The sequence below is a fragment of the Primulina eburnea genome, chromosome 1 (genome assembly GCF_022965805.1).
Source record: "Primulina eburnea isolate SZY01 chromosome 1, ASM2296580v1, whole genome shotgun sequence".
In the NCBI taxonomy this organism is placed as follows: domain Eukaryota; kingdom Viridiplantae; phylum Streptophyta; class Magnoliopsida; order Lamiales; family Gesneriaceae; genus Primulina; species Primulina eburnea.
In genome coordinates, this window is record NC_133101.1 from 65019280 (window position 1) to 65036405 (window position 17126).

General features: G+C 33.2%; 1 protein-coding gene across 24 annotated transcripts; it reads left to right on the plus strand.

Moving 5' to 3' along the window:
* The first annotated feature begins 2884 nt into the window (after window positions 1-2884).
* Window positions 2885-13508, plus strand: LOC140842393 (exocyst complex component SEC6-like). Of its 24 annotated transcripts, XR_012120408.1 has the most exons (15): window positions 2887-3246; window positions 4055-4093; window positions 4192-4218; window positions 4315-4700; window positions 4785-4829; window positions 6078-6133; window positions 6880-7020; window positions 7087-7175; window positions 7264-7353; window positions 9928-9954; window positions 10053-10160; window positions 10273-10397; window positions 10466-10510; window positions 10830-10885; window positions 11123-11864. XR_012120408.1 is itself a non-coding variant. In XM_073210266.1 (9 exons), exons 5-8 carry the CDS (start codon window positions 4584-4586, stop codon window positions 7016-7018), a joined length of 357 nt encoding a protein of 118 aa, XP_073066367.1. In that variant the 5' UTR covers window positions 2892-3246; window positions 4055-4093; window positions 4192-4218; window positions 4315-4422; window positions 4554-4583; the 3' UTR covers window positions 7019-7020; window positions 7087-7175. The 24 variants fall into 24 exon arrangements, 4 of the variants coding, with proteins under 4 accessions (XP_073066386.1, XP_073066367.1, XP_073066357.1 ...); XR_012120411.1 differs by having other exon boundaries at window positions 2888-3246; window positions 4192-4249; window positions 4315-4422; window positions 4593-4700; window positions 10053-10510; XR_012120398.1 differs by having other exon boundaries at window positions 2888-3246; window positions 10273-10510.
* The last annotated feature ends 3618 nt before the right edge of the window (window positions 13509-17126 follow it).

The window sequence follows — 17126 nt, forward strand, 5'->3', positions numbered from 1 at the left end:
AGTAGACGTGCTTTCCAATTTTAATCATGAGTCCTGACCTAACACGTATATATTAAAATGACTTTGATTTCTGAATATACAATCAGAATATATAAATTTTATTAAACACCTGTTAAAATGACTTTGATTTCTGAAGTAGAAAATCTTTTAAGAAATCAAAGCGTCAACATCAAAATATTTAAAACTTTAATAAACTTCGCGATGTCCAATATATCATATTGACAGGATTAAATTTTTGAGATTTTATATATATTTAAACAATTTTACTCCTTGAGCTAACTTTTGAGATGATTTTAAATCAAATTTCATTATCTTAATATAGTATTAGAGCTCAAATCTACAGTTATGTGTAGGACTGTCCTCATATACCTGACTACCTATTAATGTCCTGTAAACTTCACACTCTAATTGTTCATTATTGGACGTTAAGTCATATGTTATAAGTCTCACATTGGCTTGATCAGACTAGATTAAGTTTTTGTGAATGATATGTATATATGAACTTGAACGATATTTTAGTTTGAGTTAGATTTTGAGATGTAGTTAAACACAAGTTCATGCTCTTAACACACCAAATATCACAATACCTCGTCAAAGTTATTTTTCAAATTATTATTTTTAAATCTAAACACTATAATTTATCAATCAAGTATATGTAAAAGAAAGTACTATACAATAAAGTTTTTTGTTTGGTTAATTTAGTACGAGCCTAAAAAATAAATAAATTTTCTAATTAAATGATTATTAATTCTAAACTGCGTACCTAAAACAATTGATATTTGGAATGTAGTAATTTGTAACAATTTTTTTTAAAAAAATTTGCAAGTTTTAAAGAAACGTACTAGTATCCAAATATATATATCGTATAGTGCCGAAGCTCAAAAAATATAATTGAAAAAATTGTAATTTTGATCGATATGGTGTAGACATATACAATATCACATTAATATTCCTCGTGAAAATGACTAAAATCACAAAAAATGATAGATACATAACAAACAGAATTTTGACAATATGGAGGTTCAAAATTTTAAAAAAAAATAAAAATAAAAAGAAGAAGAAAATCCTATAATCAAATTAGAATGATCAAACTCATTTGATAAAAATTTTATCTGTTTAAAAAATGATTATAATTATAGAAATTAGAAGCTTCCTTCACCTAAAAATACAATTAATATCATATCATATACATAAATACAATGTAAACTTGAGGGCTACGAGGAAGAAACACGAATTATGAAAATCAGAACATGAAAGTATTTAAGGAGATTCATTAATATTTTTATGGAGATCATGTTAGAAAATTAAATTTGTTGATAAAGATCGTAAATATATGACACATTGGTATTGACACATCAGCATTTTTCCAGTGACACGTAATCATTTTACAGCTCCTCGTTAGCACTCTGATGAAAAAAAAACTAAAATAAGAAGATACAAATTAGTATATTAAGATCGTAAATATATGACAAAAAAATGTAATTTTCCCTGATTTCATTGATAAAATCTTCTTAGAAGAATAGCAATTAAGAAAAAAAACAATGAATAAGGATTTTCTTCTTCCATGCATTTTTCTTCGTTAAATGTTGTTAACGACGATTCTGATTTCTGATATGAATAATTGGTTCTATGCAATGTATGCACTGAAATTTAATTGAGAAAATCAATTTTCTTTTATATTGTCCTATAATTCACAGTTTTACATATATAGAAAACTCATGTTTTTTAGTGTTCAAGAAGAAGTGAGTAATGGACATTACTGGAAAGGGTATTATGGGGATTGTTTCCATTAATCAATGCACTTGTCGGAGTTTAGGTCGATCGTAATTTGAAATTCGATAAAATATTTTTAAAAAAAAAATGAAAATTTGAAGACTTAAAACATTGGAAAGATAAATTAACAATTTGAGATTAAAAGATTTGATGGAAGGTAATTAATTTGTAAATTATATGCCAAAGGTCGATAATTACTAAGATGTTGCTTGCGATTAAAGCATATATGTTTTATCGGTCGACAAGTTATCAGTGGTTTTTCTTTTCTGTTTTTGGTAAAAATTAGTTTTCATGTATTTATCTTGATAGGGATTGGAACCACATCCCACTTTTTTTTTTTATTATTATTGTAGCAAATCAGTATGATAAAAACAATGTTATAAAAACGGTCGAGATATATGTAATTAAATAGTCAAGTGAAAGTGTAAGGATAAATTCAAAAAATGAAATTCGTCGTTCTCAGTTAAATAACAAATTTAATATATTTTTTAAAAGCCAAATTTCAATTTAATGTCTATATTTATTTATTGTGCACGTGAATACACACTATATATATAAAAATAAAAATAAAAAACCCCAAAGAAGATGTTTTGGTTTGCAATCTATTGCTTTAGTCGGGAAGTTTACCGGCACGACGAAAAATAATGAGGTTTATCTAATATTTATAAAATTCAAATAATATTTATAAAATTTGAAAACGAGGATTTATGCTATAGAAAAAATATTATTGATAATATAGAGAACTCTAATTATAAATAAATGATGAGAATTATAATTTTCTCAAAATCAAATTTAGATGGCCGATGAAATAATAGATATATTATGTAAAAAAAACCCCACAAAATGAAAGAAAGAATAATGGATCAGGGTAGTTGAAACTTGTTATCTCTATTAAAATAGTTTTTTAATAATTTAATAAAAAATATTTTTATTAGTAAAATAAATTATTTAAAATGATAATTTTATGGGCATCAATATTTTTAAATAAATATTAGAATAAATACAAATATATTACTAAAAATATGGTGCAAGATGAATATAGAATTAGGAATATGTATGTAAATATATAAGGTAATAAAGTTTGCCCGTTATTAACGCGTGTGCTGCTTTCCTAAAATAGGTTTCGTCCATGTGTAGCATGTAAAGATAACGTTGCCTGAAATAAATTCCAATTATTTAACCCCCTAAATTTCATCCGAGGCAGATGAATCTATCAATCGGATTACCAAAATTATTCCCTTTTTGCAGGGAGAATCAATCGGAACGCGCTAAATTCAGGCTTCGGTCTCGCGAACAAATCCGCACCAATCAATTTTACAAAATTGAGGTGTAGAGAAGGCACAACGATGGCGGATGATCTAGGGGTGGAAGCGAAGGAGGCGACAATGAGAAAGGTGACCAAGCTTCTGCCGTTGCCGGAGCTCTTGCACTCTTGTTGCTTCCATTATAGATGATTATGTTGCTTGTCAACAGGCTATTGTTCCTTTTTGAAATTCTGTTCAATGAAATTCGTTTTCCTTCCTCGCCTGTAATTTCCGCGATTGAATTTCGATGTGATATTGATATTTACCAGCCTTTGAGAAACTTAGTCAGTTTGTTTAGTAATTTCTGATTGAAATGTACAGCATCGAAATTGTCTAAAAACTAAAGTTAGTTGCACTGATTTGCTACGAATTTGATTTCTTAGTTGATCTATATGAACTTCATTCATGTGTTTGTGGGCACACGCATCCTTCCGTATGTAATGTGGTTTTTCATATTTTTTCCCTTTCAAATTTTGACGAAGACTGCGTCAAAGCTGTGTCCGACACATACTCCACCCATGCCCCATGCATGGCTTTCGGACGCTTAAGTTCTCCCAGATAACAGTGTCTTAATGGGGTTTTTCTCCTGGTTTTTATCCTCGTGTAAATTTCACAATATTGACTTTGAAAACAGTGTTGTTTAACATTTATTTATCGTAATTTTTTAAATCTTTATATATTACTAGTTATATTGATTGGTTAATACTCTGTATCATTACTTATGTATAAATGTCAGTGAGACTGCTGTTGGGGAGCCTAGAGAGCCAATTTCAGAGCTTTATATAAATTTAGTATTAAGAAATTATTCGAATTTCTAAGATTTAACTTGTTGGAATTTCTTGGGATCTCGCTACACCTTTCGACTTTGTAATCATATTTTAGAATTCCTCAACCACTTTAATACTATTTATGTGTGACTGATCAAACCTTTAATAATCTAATCTGTTGGAGGTTCGTTTATGTTTCCTGTTTTGCAGTTGATGATCTGGTTGAATACATTTTTGAGTTGTACAGAGGTTCTGTTCCACTTATTCCAATTCAGTCCTTGGGTTAGTTTTTGTTCATTGCATGTATTCCTACGCACTGCTAATTATCACAATCATTTCTTTTGCAGCTCGCAGACACTTGTTCGTGCTTTGAGGTAGGTCAAATTTGAGTGGGCATGCTGTCATGTGAGAGGTTCATTTCGTGTATAATTGGCCATGCAATTGTTTAATATACCCATTCAAATCACAAGGTTTGTTGAGATGCAAGAACTCTTGGATCAACAACTTGCTGAAGAAACAGCTGAGGCAGAAGGAGCTGGTGCAATGGCATCATTAACAAACCCTTGTCAAAGTGCCAAGTATATACTTTTTATTAAATGCACCTGTCTGTACCTGTCTGTGCTCATTAACCATCATTTGACTGTTACTCAAAAGAAACATTTTGAATCAGATTTATATAAATTTACAAAGTGGTTAAATTTTCTTTTAGAAATCTATAAATACATCTTCTAAAAACATTATGCTACAGAAGTTTAAGATTCCAGGAAAGGGTACAGGGATAAATGCTATAAGGAAATCAGGAAGTCAGTCGAATCACAGTTCAACAAATTGCTTACAGAGGTTCATCTCTTCTGAGGTTCTATTATATGCTACTGTACCAGAGTGATGTGGTTTTTTGCACTGATTCTTCTGCATATCCTGATCATGATATGTATTTCAGCTTGCATTTGAAGACCTAATGGGAGCATTAGGGAAGGCTCAGAAAGTATGAATATGTTATATTTATTAGAACTTATACTTTAGCTGCTTGACTGTATTTTTCTTTATCTACCTCCTCCCACAATTAGAGGAACTACAGAAAATTGTGGAACTACAGAAAATTTTAAATGTTGAGACTGATTTTTGGTGTTCAAAAGTAGCATCAAGTGTTGCAACGTTTCAAGTAGTTTATTGGTTTCGATTCCCCTGATGAGTGGAATGAATAGCTAATTCATTGGTGGAGCGTTCCCATTTTACTGGTTAAACTTTTCTTGTTTACTTCTTAACACGAAGATTCTTTCAACCAATAGAAGAGGACTTCCTACATGTCCCAACTTTCTGTATTCCTCTTTTAGATGATTTGAACATGATTAGATTTTGAACACTTATAGGCATGTTAACTGATAATCTACATATGGTAATGTGAAAATTTGTACGAGTAACAAGATAAAATGCATCAATTAAATCACTAAATATTAATTAGGATTCTTTTAATTAGTTTAATGTTAGTTAGCCTATACAAAAGCCTGCATACACTTTTAAATTGTGTATCAATGATATAAACCTTCAGCTGAACCCTCTGGTTTTCTATGTTATTTCGGACTCATTAATGTTCTTTGAATAAACAAAAATTGTTTGACTTTAACACTGCCGAGTAGTATAGGCCAAAATAGCAGCTGACTGTTGGCCATTAATTTTAGCAATTCATACAAAATTTTAACCCCAAAATCTACTGTTTTAGTTTCATGAAACAACAAATCATTTGTGGTCTCCTTGTCTCTTCTATACATCTTATGTCATTCACATTAATTTTGTCACGTTCCTGGCTCATATCCTGTTAAAACGCAGTCTTCTGTAGCTTATCACTTTCTTATGTTCTTAAAACAATTTTTTTTGGGATAGGAAACAATATTATATTGAATAATTAAAAACTAATAATTACAAAAAGCGGACAAGTGGTCCGCACACTAAAACAGTAAATCCATATTTACTGGTTATACAATCCATATATTTTAGCTGTATTAGTTACATGATGTTGTGTTCTGATCAGGGTCTTGTTTAGCTTTTTGTCGTAAGTTGATCACTATTCCGCTTATTATAATTAAAAGCATTTAATAAAATATCGTTTCTTATTAAAAAAAGATGATGTTTTCTGTCCAAGTCTTTTTGCATTATCTATCTTCTTTATACATTACTGCATCATGTTCATTTAGCAAATATGATCATGTAACAATAATCATTTCCACGATATCAGATTGGTGAGGAGCTCGATGACGTACACGACCATGTGGCTCCTTGCTTTCCTCCAAGGTATGTATGCAATTGTGAAACATGGCAATTATTTTAATTTATCAAGAACATATACAAGTAAAGAACAGAAGCACCTAATTATATTAAGCTTGTGAGTCATGTTTTATTTTTATCTCCTTTCAAGGATATTTTCTTGGCAATCCACTAACCTCGTTTTTTAAAAGATGATTAAAATCCTAGTTTTGTTATTGGTAGGCAGAATTAAATTTGCCAATATGTTCTCTACTAGCACTAAAACATTAAATGTGTCTGTTGCAATAATTTTATCCATGCCTCCAGAATTCTTTTTGGGTTTATCTTTGTATCATTTTTTGGATAAGTAAGATTTCTATTGTGCTTGTGATTCTTTACCTGAAGCCTCTGCTGTGGCTGTGATAGACTACTGTATTTTCCTTTTTACTGATAACTTCACTTTGATATTTGAATTTATATTTTGCTTCAGATATTAAATATTCCAGTTATCAGACTAGAGTTTTCTCTTACTTTAATGTACTATAGTACAGATGTTATTGTATATGTAACTGCTTACATCTTGTGTTTATTTTAATACGTACCAGCTACTTCCCTTTCAAGAATGGAGTGCATTGGACGCGTCCAGTCTGATCCCTATATATCTGTAATCTGTATATATTGGGGCAATTGTCCCCTCTGCAAATCCAAATGTAGACACTAAGAAGGAAGCTATTTTTAACATTATAAATTATATTATATTAAATAATTTGTTTTTTTGTCTTTTTTCATTTCAGCTCCTTCAAATGCATGATTATTTTACGAATTCGACGTCCAAGAAGAGCTGAGTTATTAATTCATGTCCCAGATTGGCTGGAAGGACAAGTCATCGAATACCTAGTCGCACCATTTAGTGATTATTGTACAGGCATCTAGATGTAAGTCATTTCAGTCTATTTGTATAAATCTTATTAGTGGTTCTGATTTAAATCAAATTTGTCTAGGTACATTGAAGAAAGATCATTTAGGCCATTTGTTGAGGCTTGCTTGGAAGAAACTGTTATTATCATATGTTTACAATCTTCTAGCACAGGTGCTTAACATGAAAAATTTGCAATTGCATTCCTGTTACTTGCATGTACCCCATCATTTTGACATTGATAGTGCTGTTTCTTTACAAGAAAAATTATGTCCAGGAAGAGAAAATAGAGAGGATGAAGCTAGATGAAGAGATTCTCATGGACTTTTTCCGGGAGCATGTAATTGTCTCGGTAAGCTCTTTTTGCACTTTAATGGTACCTGAATTGGTAACAATTTCCAAACCTAACATCCTGCTCCACTCACTCAATGAATAAACAAGATAACAATGTACCTTAAATACATGAATATTTTTTCCAGTAAAATTTTTATTCAACCTTTATCATTGAGTCCACCACAATTATTTTGGGAATAAGGCTAGTATGATGATTTTATACGCTTATGTAAAACTTGTGCATGAGTTTTCTTGTCCTTAGATCCTGAAGTAGGATCGTCACATACAAAAACTTAATTAAAAATCTCCTGGTTCAAACTATATAAAAAAATGCGAATATTTCGATGCAGAATTCTCACTAATGTGAGCTGCATACGACAACATATCTGTAAAACGCTTATGATAATCCTCAATGCTCGAATCTCCTTGCTTAATGGTCAATATTTCGATCTTCTTCACCTGACGAAGAGCTGACGAGAAATGATGATCGATGAAGGCCTAAAGGAAATGTTCTCAACGAATCCACCTATACTGCTGAACTAGAATGACAAAAGCAGATTTCCATCATTTCTGAGCTTTTCTTTGGATAGTGAAATCGGCTACCTCCATCTTCTCATCCTTGTCATAGTGTAGCTGTGACGAACTATATCTTAAAATACTACTATTTTAATATTTGCGAAAAAAATTAAAATTTTCTTATTAAATAATACGTTCTAAATATAACTCTTAAAATAAATACCGATAATCAAACATACTAAAACAAAATTTAATTTTAAAACTTCAACATTTAAAATAAATCACCAACCTCCAAAAACGACTAATTTCATTTAAAAATAGTCTAAAACAAATCATAAATTTAATTTGCTTGTCATTAATCCTAATAAATAAAAAGTCAGAGTAAATAGTTTAAAAACGTGCGTAGTAATATAACTTAAACTACAAGGTCCTCGGGTTTGCACTGCCACTGGCCCGAGCCTGCTCATTGGTCACCACCTCCAGCCTCCTCAACTATATCATCTGCATCGATCAAGTCTAGTGAGTTTAATGACTCAGCATATATAAACCGTAAATAATGAATAATGCGTAGTAAAAATCCATGAAATTTTAACATAGCTCGTACACAAAATCGCATAAGCATAAATATGTATAACGCAACTTTCCTTCATAAACAATTTCATAAAAATCATATTTCATACTTGTCACAGATAATCGTAATCGTAAATAATTTTGCGTAGAGTTCTGTTCAAAAGATCAATATCTTCTATATTTTTTTGAAAATTGTTAAATAAAATACTTAAAATCCTAATCCAACTTAAATACTAATTAAATAAATTAATGATGGCATAAAATTAAAATTATAAATCGTGTAATAAATTAAATTAAACTTTAAAATACTAAAATTCTTAAATAATTTAAAATAATTAATTTTCTGTGCTTAAATAAAATATAACATTCAATTTTAGCACCTTAATCGTATCCGCTCTCCTTTTCCCGGTCCAACACCGAATATTTGTTTGAAAAGCTAAAACTCGCAAAAACATTTTAAATGACATAAACATGAGTATATAAATATTTAAAATAATTTAATCATGTATCATACACTATTAATTAATTAACCTAAAATTTATAATTATGTATGTGGTTTACGTGTACTGGTTTTTGGGTACTACAATAGCACTCGAAAACACTGCTCCATGATATCGACTCGGTGACACCTTCCGTCACAATCTCTACGACGATGTTCTCGGTCTGCATCGTCGTCGCCATATCGGCCATGTCACACACTTCCATGACTGCTTTCTTGTCCTTATATCTGAAAGGAATCATCCTCTAAATCTTCGAAACAGGATTACTAGTGTCCCAAAAATCTTTGCATGCTCTTCTGATACCACTAAATTTAGAGGCCTTACTCAAGTCACTACCGAACAGACTAATAAGCATGCATAATTAAACTTGATAACAACAATTAAACAGCGGAAACCAAATAATTTAATCATCTTACAACCCAAACGAAAACATGACAATAACATTAGTTTTAACGTTAATACACCCATAATTCACAATCATGCATGAAAATATGAGAAGCCAAATAAAACTTCCACTGGATATGAGGTGTCTGAAGATGAAAACCTGAGAGCTGCCCCATGGAATGAGGTGTCGAAGATGAAAACAAGGAAGTAAGCGACAATCGCCCAAAACGAGAACCATACGCATCGCCAATCTGTCAAACTGGTCATGCAAAGTCCACATGTTGAAAAAATTTAAAAGGTCTAACCAAATTCTTTTTGGAGTGAGAGTTGAGACAATACCCATTGAGTGATCCAAAACACATCCAGGTAATAAAAAAATTCAGCATAAGAATCCAGATTAGATTGTGATTAGTGAGCATTGACCAAGGCCTGTCAATCTTTGTACGAACATTAGAATTAACCTAAGTAAATAAACAGCCAACATAATTGAGCCCCAAACACATTTTTTACTTATTAGATAGGCTCTATCCCACTTCGTCCAATTCAATGCTTAGCCCAGTATATTTCCTTTTGCTTGTATTCTCATACATATTGCTATTTATAACTATTATTTCTTTTTGCAGCCCACAAACCCTTGTTCAAGTATTGAGGTAGGTGAAATTTGAATTGGCACACTTGCTATGTGACTGGTTCAGTTCCTGTATAGTCTGCAATGCATCTAATTTAATTTAACCCTTGAAACAAAAAGGGTTGTTGAGATGCAAGAAATCTTGGATAAACAAGTCGCTGAAGAAGCAGCTGAGGCAGAAGGAGGTGGTGTAATGGTGTCTATAGCTAATCCTCATCGAAGTTACAAGTATTTACTTGAACCATGGTTTTTAAAGAAAAGGATTTGAATCAGATTTGTATAAATATACGAAGTGGTTAAATATCTTGTAAAAATCTACAAATACAATTGCGTCTTCTAGAAACCTTATGCAACAGAAGCTAAAGGTTCCGGGGAAAGGGTACATGGATAAATGCTATGAGGAAATTAGAAAGTCAGTTGAAGCACGGTTCAACAAATTGCTTACAGATTTTCACCTCTTCATAGGTTCTATTAAATGCTACTATGCGTTTATTTCCTGCATATGCATATGCTGATCGTGACATGTATTCCAGCTTGTATTTGAAGACCTGAAAGCAGCTTTAGAGGATGCTCGAACGGTATGAATTTGTTATATCATTCAAACTGACCCCCACACGGCCCCCCACATAAAAGACAAAAATACACAACATATTTTAATATTGTGGTTGGTTTTTGGTGTTGAGAAGCAGCAAGAATTGTTGTATTGTCCCAAACTATTTATTGGTTTTGTTTCCCAGGATGAGTAGAGTACATAGCTAATATGTTGGTGGACTGAACCCATTTATTGTTTAAACTTTCCTCCTTTATCTTCTTTTACATTGCTTCATCACATTCTGCGAGCTTCTTATCATTTAGCAAATATCATATATGTAACGTCATTTTTTTACATGGTATCAGATTGGTGAGGAGATTGGTGATATATACGACCATGTGGCTCCTTGCTTTCCTCCAAGGTATGCAACCGTTGCACAATGGATCCAACGTATTTTTTTTAAATAATTGCACTTTGGCTTTTGGGGTAAAATTTTAATTTTTTTTCCATCCTTATAAACATGTGCTTGTTTTCCATTACTAATTCACTCAACAGTCTCATTCTATTTCTTCGCACTCAATCTCGAATTGTTAATATTTTCAACACAATTGTTATTTGATATTATTTTCAATGGCGTCGTCTTCAAACCGCAATTTAGATTTTGGTGAAGATTTTGCCTACGATTTTGAAGACTTTGAACCCAGTCACGAGGAAGAACATGTCGCGGAACTTCCCAACGAAGGTGGTGGGAATTTTCGATCATCATCGTCTGTCGGAGGAAGCAATATTATCACGAGCACAACGACGGGTCGAACAAACTTTGGTATCACTTTGACATTGGAAAAAAAACCTGGTAACTAGACATGCTTATCGGTTCCATCGAACCGGTTTCGGATCGGTTCATACTATTTCTGGGTCCGATGAGTTCGGAACTGATTCCGGTTCCAAGTTGAAATACTTGGAACCAATTCAAACCCAAGACCGGTTCGACTGTTAATAAACCGGTTCTGGTTCTGGTCGAACCGGTTCCGAACAATTTATTATATTTCAATATATAAATAAAATTAGTAATATTAATGGACAATTTTGTATTTAGTATTTTGATTGCAAATAATTGTAATTACATAAAAAACTATAACAAATAACTTATAAACATTTATTTTTACAATTGAACATCTAAAATTCATTACAATTTATTAAAATATATTTTGAATACTCTGGATCTTCGTCGGAGCTTGAGCTTTGAAATTCGTCGATCGCTCCAGCGGTTCTATTTTTTTTTTCTGCTACAAACCAATCATGTAGGCGTGCTAGCATGTTAAGTGTTTATGTCTTTAAATTAGTTCTTTGTTCACCGATGACTCTTTCAAATACTCAACTGCATCCAGTGTTAGCCGCAATTGCAAGAGGTGTCATAGCCGTTTAAAGTTCAACTGTTGCTTCTGAATAAGCATTTTCAGTATGCAGAATAATCATCGGTGAACAAAAAACGAATTTAAAGTCAGAAACACTTAGCATGCTAACATGCCTACAAGATTGGTTTACAGCAGAAAAAAAGAATAGGATCGCTGGAGCGATCGACAAATCTCAAAGCTCAAGCTCCAACGAAGATCCAGAGTATTCAATATATATTTTAATAAATCGTGATGAATTTTAGATGTTCAATTGTAACAATAAATGTTTAAGTTATTTTGTTATAATTTTTTTTATGTAATCGCAATTATTTGTAATCAAAATACGAAATAAAAAATTGTCCGTTAATATTACTAATTTTAATTATATATTAAAATATAATAAATTAGAGTTCGGAACCGGTTCGACCCAAATCAGAATCGGTATTGGGTTTGGATTGGTTCCAAGTATTTCAACTTGGCGGTTTCGAACTCATCGGACCCAGAACCGGTTCGATGGAACCTATAAGCATGCTTAGTAGCATCGAACCTTAATTTTCCAAGAAAGAGCAATTCAGGAACTATCTTTTTCTTCTGGCATTTTTCACGTATCTCTTAGGTCATCTTCAATCCACTGCACTATATTCTGTACTACATTGGTGTTACACTAAAATCATCTCCAACCACATTGTACTGCATTTTACGCTACAATAGAATATTCTAAGAATATTCTTTTTTTCAATATTAATATTTCTGTTTTATGTTAATTATTTATAATTTGATAATATAATGATAATTAAATATTATAATTTATATATTAAAATTTATATATTACATATTTTAATTTATATATTAAAATTTGAATTAATTATTTCATATTAACAAAATAATTATTTGATTTACGTAAAATTATTTAATACAAACTATATTTTAATAAAATCAAAATATCATTGAAAAAAAATACGTTCATTTGATATTAAATTAATAATATAACAAAAATACAATATTAAATATTCGAATTAATATATTGTTCCCATAAATGCTCAATTAATGTATTTCGTAATTCATAGTGAGTATCGGTGACAGTTCTGAAAGACCAATTGGAGTGAAAAAAGCCAAATCAAAAAAGAAAAGAGATGAAGACATATCTCAAATTCAACGTACAATGGAAGAACAACATCGCGAGTTATTGAATGTTTTGAAACAAGGAACTGCCGAAAGACAACAAAACTTCGATCTTCAAAAAATTAGACTGGAACAAGAAGAAAGAAAAATGGATGAAAGAATTTTATACAAAGATTTGAGCAAAATTATTGATCCAACTCTGCGTGAGTACACTAAAGCTCAGCAAAAAAAAATATGGCAAAAAAGACTTGAAGATGAACGTCGAGAAAATGACAACTTCGGATCTTATTTTGGAGATATTGGAGGATCGGGGTCTGATTTACCGCATTACTAAAAATCTTTTTTTGACGTAATTTTTTTTATGTTTCGTAATTTTATGGTTTGTTAATTGTCGTAGTTTATTTATTGTTTCGTAATTTTTGTTTTTTTTTTGTTCGTAATTTGTACCATTTTAACGCATTATTAATTTAATCTGTATTTTTTTATTTTTTATTTTTACACTTAATTAATTTCTAATCAGAATATTAAAAATTTTATAATTAAAATTTCAAAAAAATATTAATTAATTAAAATATTAAACACTTATATTAAATTAATCAAATTAAAAACTAAAAAAATAAAAAAAATTGTGTTGTTGCGCCACATGCGGAGCAGCTTGTAGAGCTTCTCCAATCCAGCGCCAGTTTCTGGCGCTGGATTGGAGTGAAAAATCATGGCACCCCAATGGTGTGACATCAATGTGGTGTCATGATTGGAGATGGTATTGTAATCTTAATGATATACATTTTATTGATTTCTTGCATCTTATTTGAAAAAGTCGATCTGTGCTTTAAAAATGAAATATAATAACTGTTTTCCCAAGGATGGTGTTTGCACAATATTTGGTATTTGCGGGCGTGCCAGGTGCGAAGTGCACCGATATGTGTGAAAATGATAAAAATCTAACTTCTAAAAACTTGACGATTATGGATACTAAATTTGACCGTCGGTTCTAATCTCCTAAAACAAATGCAACGCCAAAACTAAGAAAATTATTGGAATTTGAAGAAAATAAATCCCTGACATTGTTTATATTTTCAATAAACCGTAGGAATTTACAAGACGTAAAAATATAACAAATAGAATTGCTGAAACATGAAACGAGAAGATGTAAATTGCTAGAAATATGCTGGAATGATTAACGACTAAAGCTTGAAGATTGCAATTTTGCAGAGAGTATTTTGCAGAATTTTGTGCGTAGTTCTGTTGTGTGTAGGAGTTCTCAGTGTTTGCCGATCCCTTCTTTTTCTTCGCTTTGAAAGGTAGTTTCTTCCACTCCCCCATGAGCCCATGATTTTTCCCACTACCTTCGCACGATTTCCATTTCTTTCCTCCCACGTTGTAATCGGTTTAACTCGATAAGAATTGAATTGATCTGTTATGGGCTTTTATAATTTAATTGGGCTTAACATTAAATTGGGCTTTCATAATTAATTATTTTTAGCCCAAACAATTGCCCCCCGCAAGCATTGGCCCGTGGGCCAAAATGCTTGTATGTAAGCCCGGTCCAACCCATTTATTTGTAGCGGCCCATTATCATTTGTCTGTGAAGTGGGTTAGTAATATTTGGGCCTAGCTTCCAAGCCCATTTAATTGTTGGATTTTTTCACTGCGTGTTGGCTTTCCCTCATACAGATTCAAATCCAAGACCATCGGCCCTCTCTTCTTCTTCTTCGCGTTACCGCTTTTCACTCCCTGCTGCCATCGAAGTGTTATCTCTTGGAGTCCGTTCGCCTTTCCCTTGCCGTCGCTCCCCCTACGCTGTGGTTGCCGCGGAGTTGATAATGGCTCAAGAACATTTTCCAGCGCGCCCATCTGAATCGAGCGCTGCCTACGCGTTATCTGTCTCGGCCGCTGCGTCCATCGCATCGCCGCCCAACTGCCGCAACAAGCAACCGCCGCTGCAGGTAATCTGTCTCTTTCTTTGCCTTTACTCTCATCTCACCATCACACAATAGCCACCTACTGTAGTTTTTGTTTCGGTCATGTGGTCCTTCTCTGCCACCGTTGTGTCCATTGCTTTTCTCCAGCAACTCCCCAAGTTTACTTATCTTCGTCTGCAACCGAGGAGTATGTGTAAATGTTCTTGTTTCTCCCCGATACCACGCTTGAATTAAATGATAGTCATCGGGCCCATCAATAACTAAAAAGGGCAATGATTTCGGATCCCACTGCAATTCATGATATGAAAATCGGCAACCCAGTGGCTTGTTAATTTGGGATATTGTATTTTTGGAATCTGTCAAACTTGAAGCAGCTCATGCTATCCCAAAGGACCTCTGCTTGTCACCAAATGATACAATAGCTAGAGTTTCACATTTGGACTCATCATCAAGGCTGCCATCTATACCTCTGTGCCTTGCAACCACAACTACACATTTCTCATTCCCGAAATCGAAACACACGACACTCATATTGCCTAAAAGCTTCTTAGCATCACAAATCTTGTATTGCATGTTTGCCCTCTGTAGCTTCCATTCCTCCTTGGATTTGGAATTACCATGGCCATTTTTATTGATCTGGAGGACCTTTGGGGCCCAAGAGACCAAGAAAGTTCATTCTGCATGCATTCTTCATTCCGGTGCCATTTCCACAGGCGGTGAAAATAATAGGTATGTAGTCTCTTGTTGCGTATGCATTTCGCATGTTTGCTCTTCACAGGTAATGCTGGATTGAGAATTGACCATGGGTTGGCCTCAGTTCTCCGGTGCATTCGACACTTAAGCCTTGGTGTCATTTGGGATATCTTGCAACATAGGTACTTCTCAACTCTAATGTGTCCTTACGTGCTCTTACATGTTGCATCCACTCAAGACGACTCCCTTATCCCTATCATTATGCATTGCACTTCAGTCGGATCCCTTTCCCACATACACGTATATGCATTTGCACTTCAGTTGGACCCCTTTCCCGCATACACGTATATGCATTTGCACTTCAGTCGGACCCCTTTCCCGCATACACGTATATGCATTTGCACTTCAGTCGGACCCCTTTCCCGCATACACGTTTACTTACTGTTCTTACATGCGGTGATTCCGCTTTTGATTTGTTGACTGTTGGTTTGATGTTGCGGTTGTTGGGTGTTGGATGTGGAATGAGGATGAGTTTAATGTGATGTTGTGTATTGGATGTTAGGAAGGAGTTTCTATTCATTCTTAATCCACTCAACCCAATTTATTCCAACAGTTTCAATCAAAACCATAAATTGGCTTAAAACTCCCCACTTGAGATTATTCTCTTCCTTAATTCCCTATCGAAACACAATGAATCCAATATGATAAAAGTAGCCTACTGGCCAACTTTCATTGATCTTTCTCGTTTTTTGAATCATAACCAACAAATATTTACATTAGTGGCCTAACGGCCTACTTAAAATACAATTTTGCAACATGAAGCTAAACAAACAATACAAAATGGCTAGATAGCCTATTTTTCTGCCAAAGTCAACTTCTGAGTCCTTTTGGGGTTTGTATCTGTTCTTTCTTTATTACTTGCTTTTCCGATCGGTGAGCTCAACTCCCCGCTCAGTATATTTCTTTCCTTCCATCTTCTAAGTGGCCTGAAGGCCTACTTCATGGTCTGTCACTGCACATGCAAACAACCAGTTCATATAATGGCGGTACGGTCTACTTTACCATGATTTCTCATACCATAAAAACATTGGAAATAAGTGGCCATAAGGCCGACTCCCTAGTGAAACAAATGGCCTACTGTCCCACTCTCTCTTATCAATTTTATTGTTGAATCATAAACAGATATTTATTTCAGTGGCCCTAAGGCCTACATCACGTGATATCTTGAAATAAGGAACTTAATATATACAAAAGTGGCCATGAAGGCCAACTCCCCACTGAAGAATGCCAACTCCCCACTGAATATTAGCCTTCGTGTTTGCTTCTCTCGCAAGCTTTTCCTACTTCTTCTCTCATACTTGAAAAATACGGCTTGAGATACTTGCCGTTTATGCATCTTTTGTGTGGATGGCCATCTATGCTTGATAGCCAATATGCATTTCCGTCTAACACCTTATGTACCTTGAACGGTCCCTCCCAGTTGGGAGACCATTTGCCCAGCTCCCTATCCTTTGTTCCTAGTGGTAGTATG

Coding starts and splice junctions, on each gene's coding strand:
- LOC140842393 (XM_073210266.1), top strand. CDS start 4,584: ATGCTACAGAAGTTTAAGATTCCAGGAAAGGGTACAGGGATAAATGCT. Junction 4,830..6,077: donor CATTAGGGAAGGCTCAGAAA/GTATGAATATGT, acceptor CCACGATATCAG/ATTGGTGAGGAGCTCGATGA. Junction 6,134..6,879: donor GCTCCTTGCTTTCCTCCAAG/GTATGTATGCAA, acceptor TTTTCATTTCAG/CTCCTTCAAATGCATGATTA.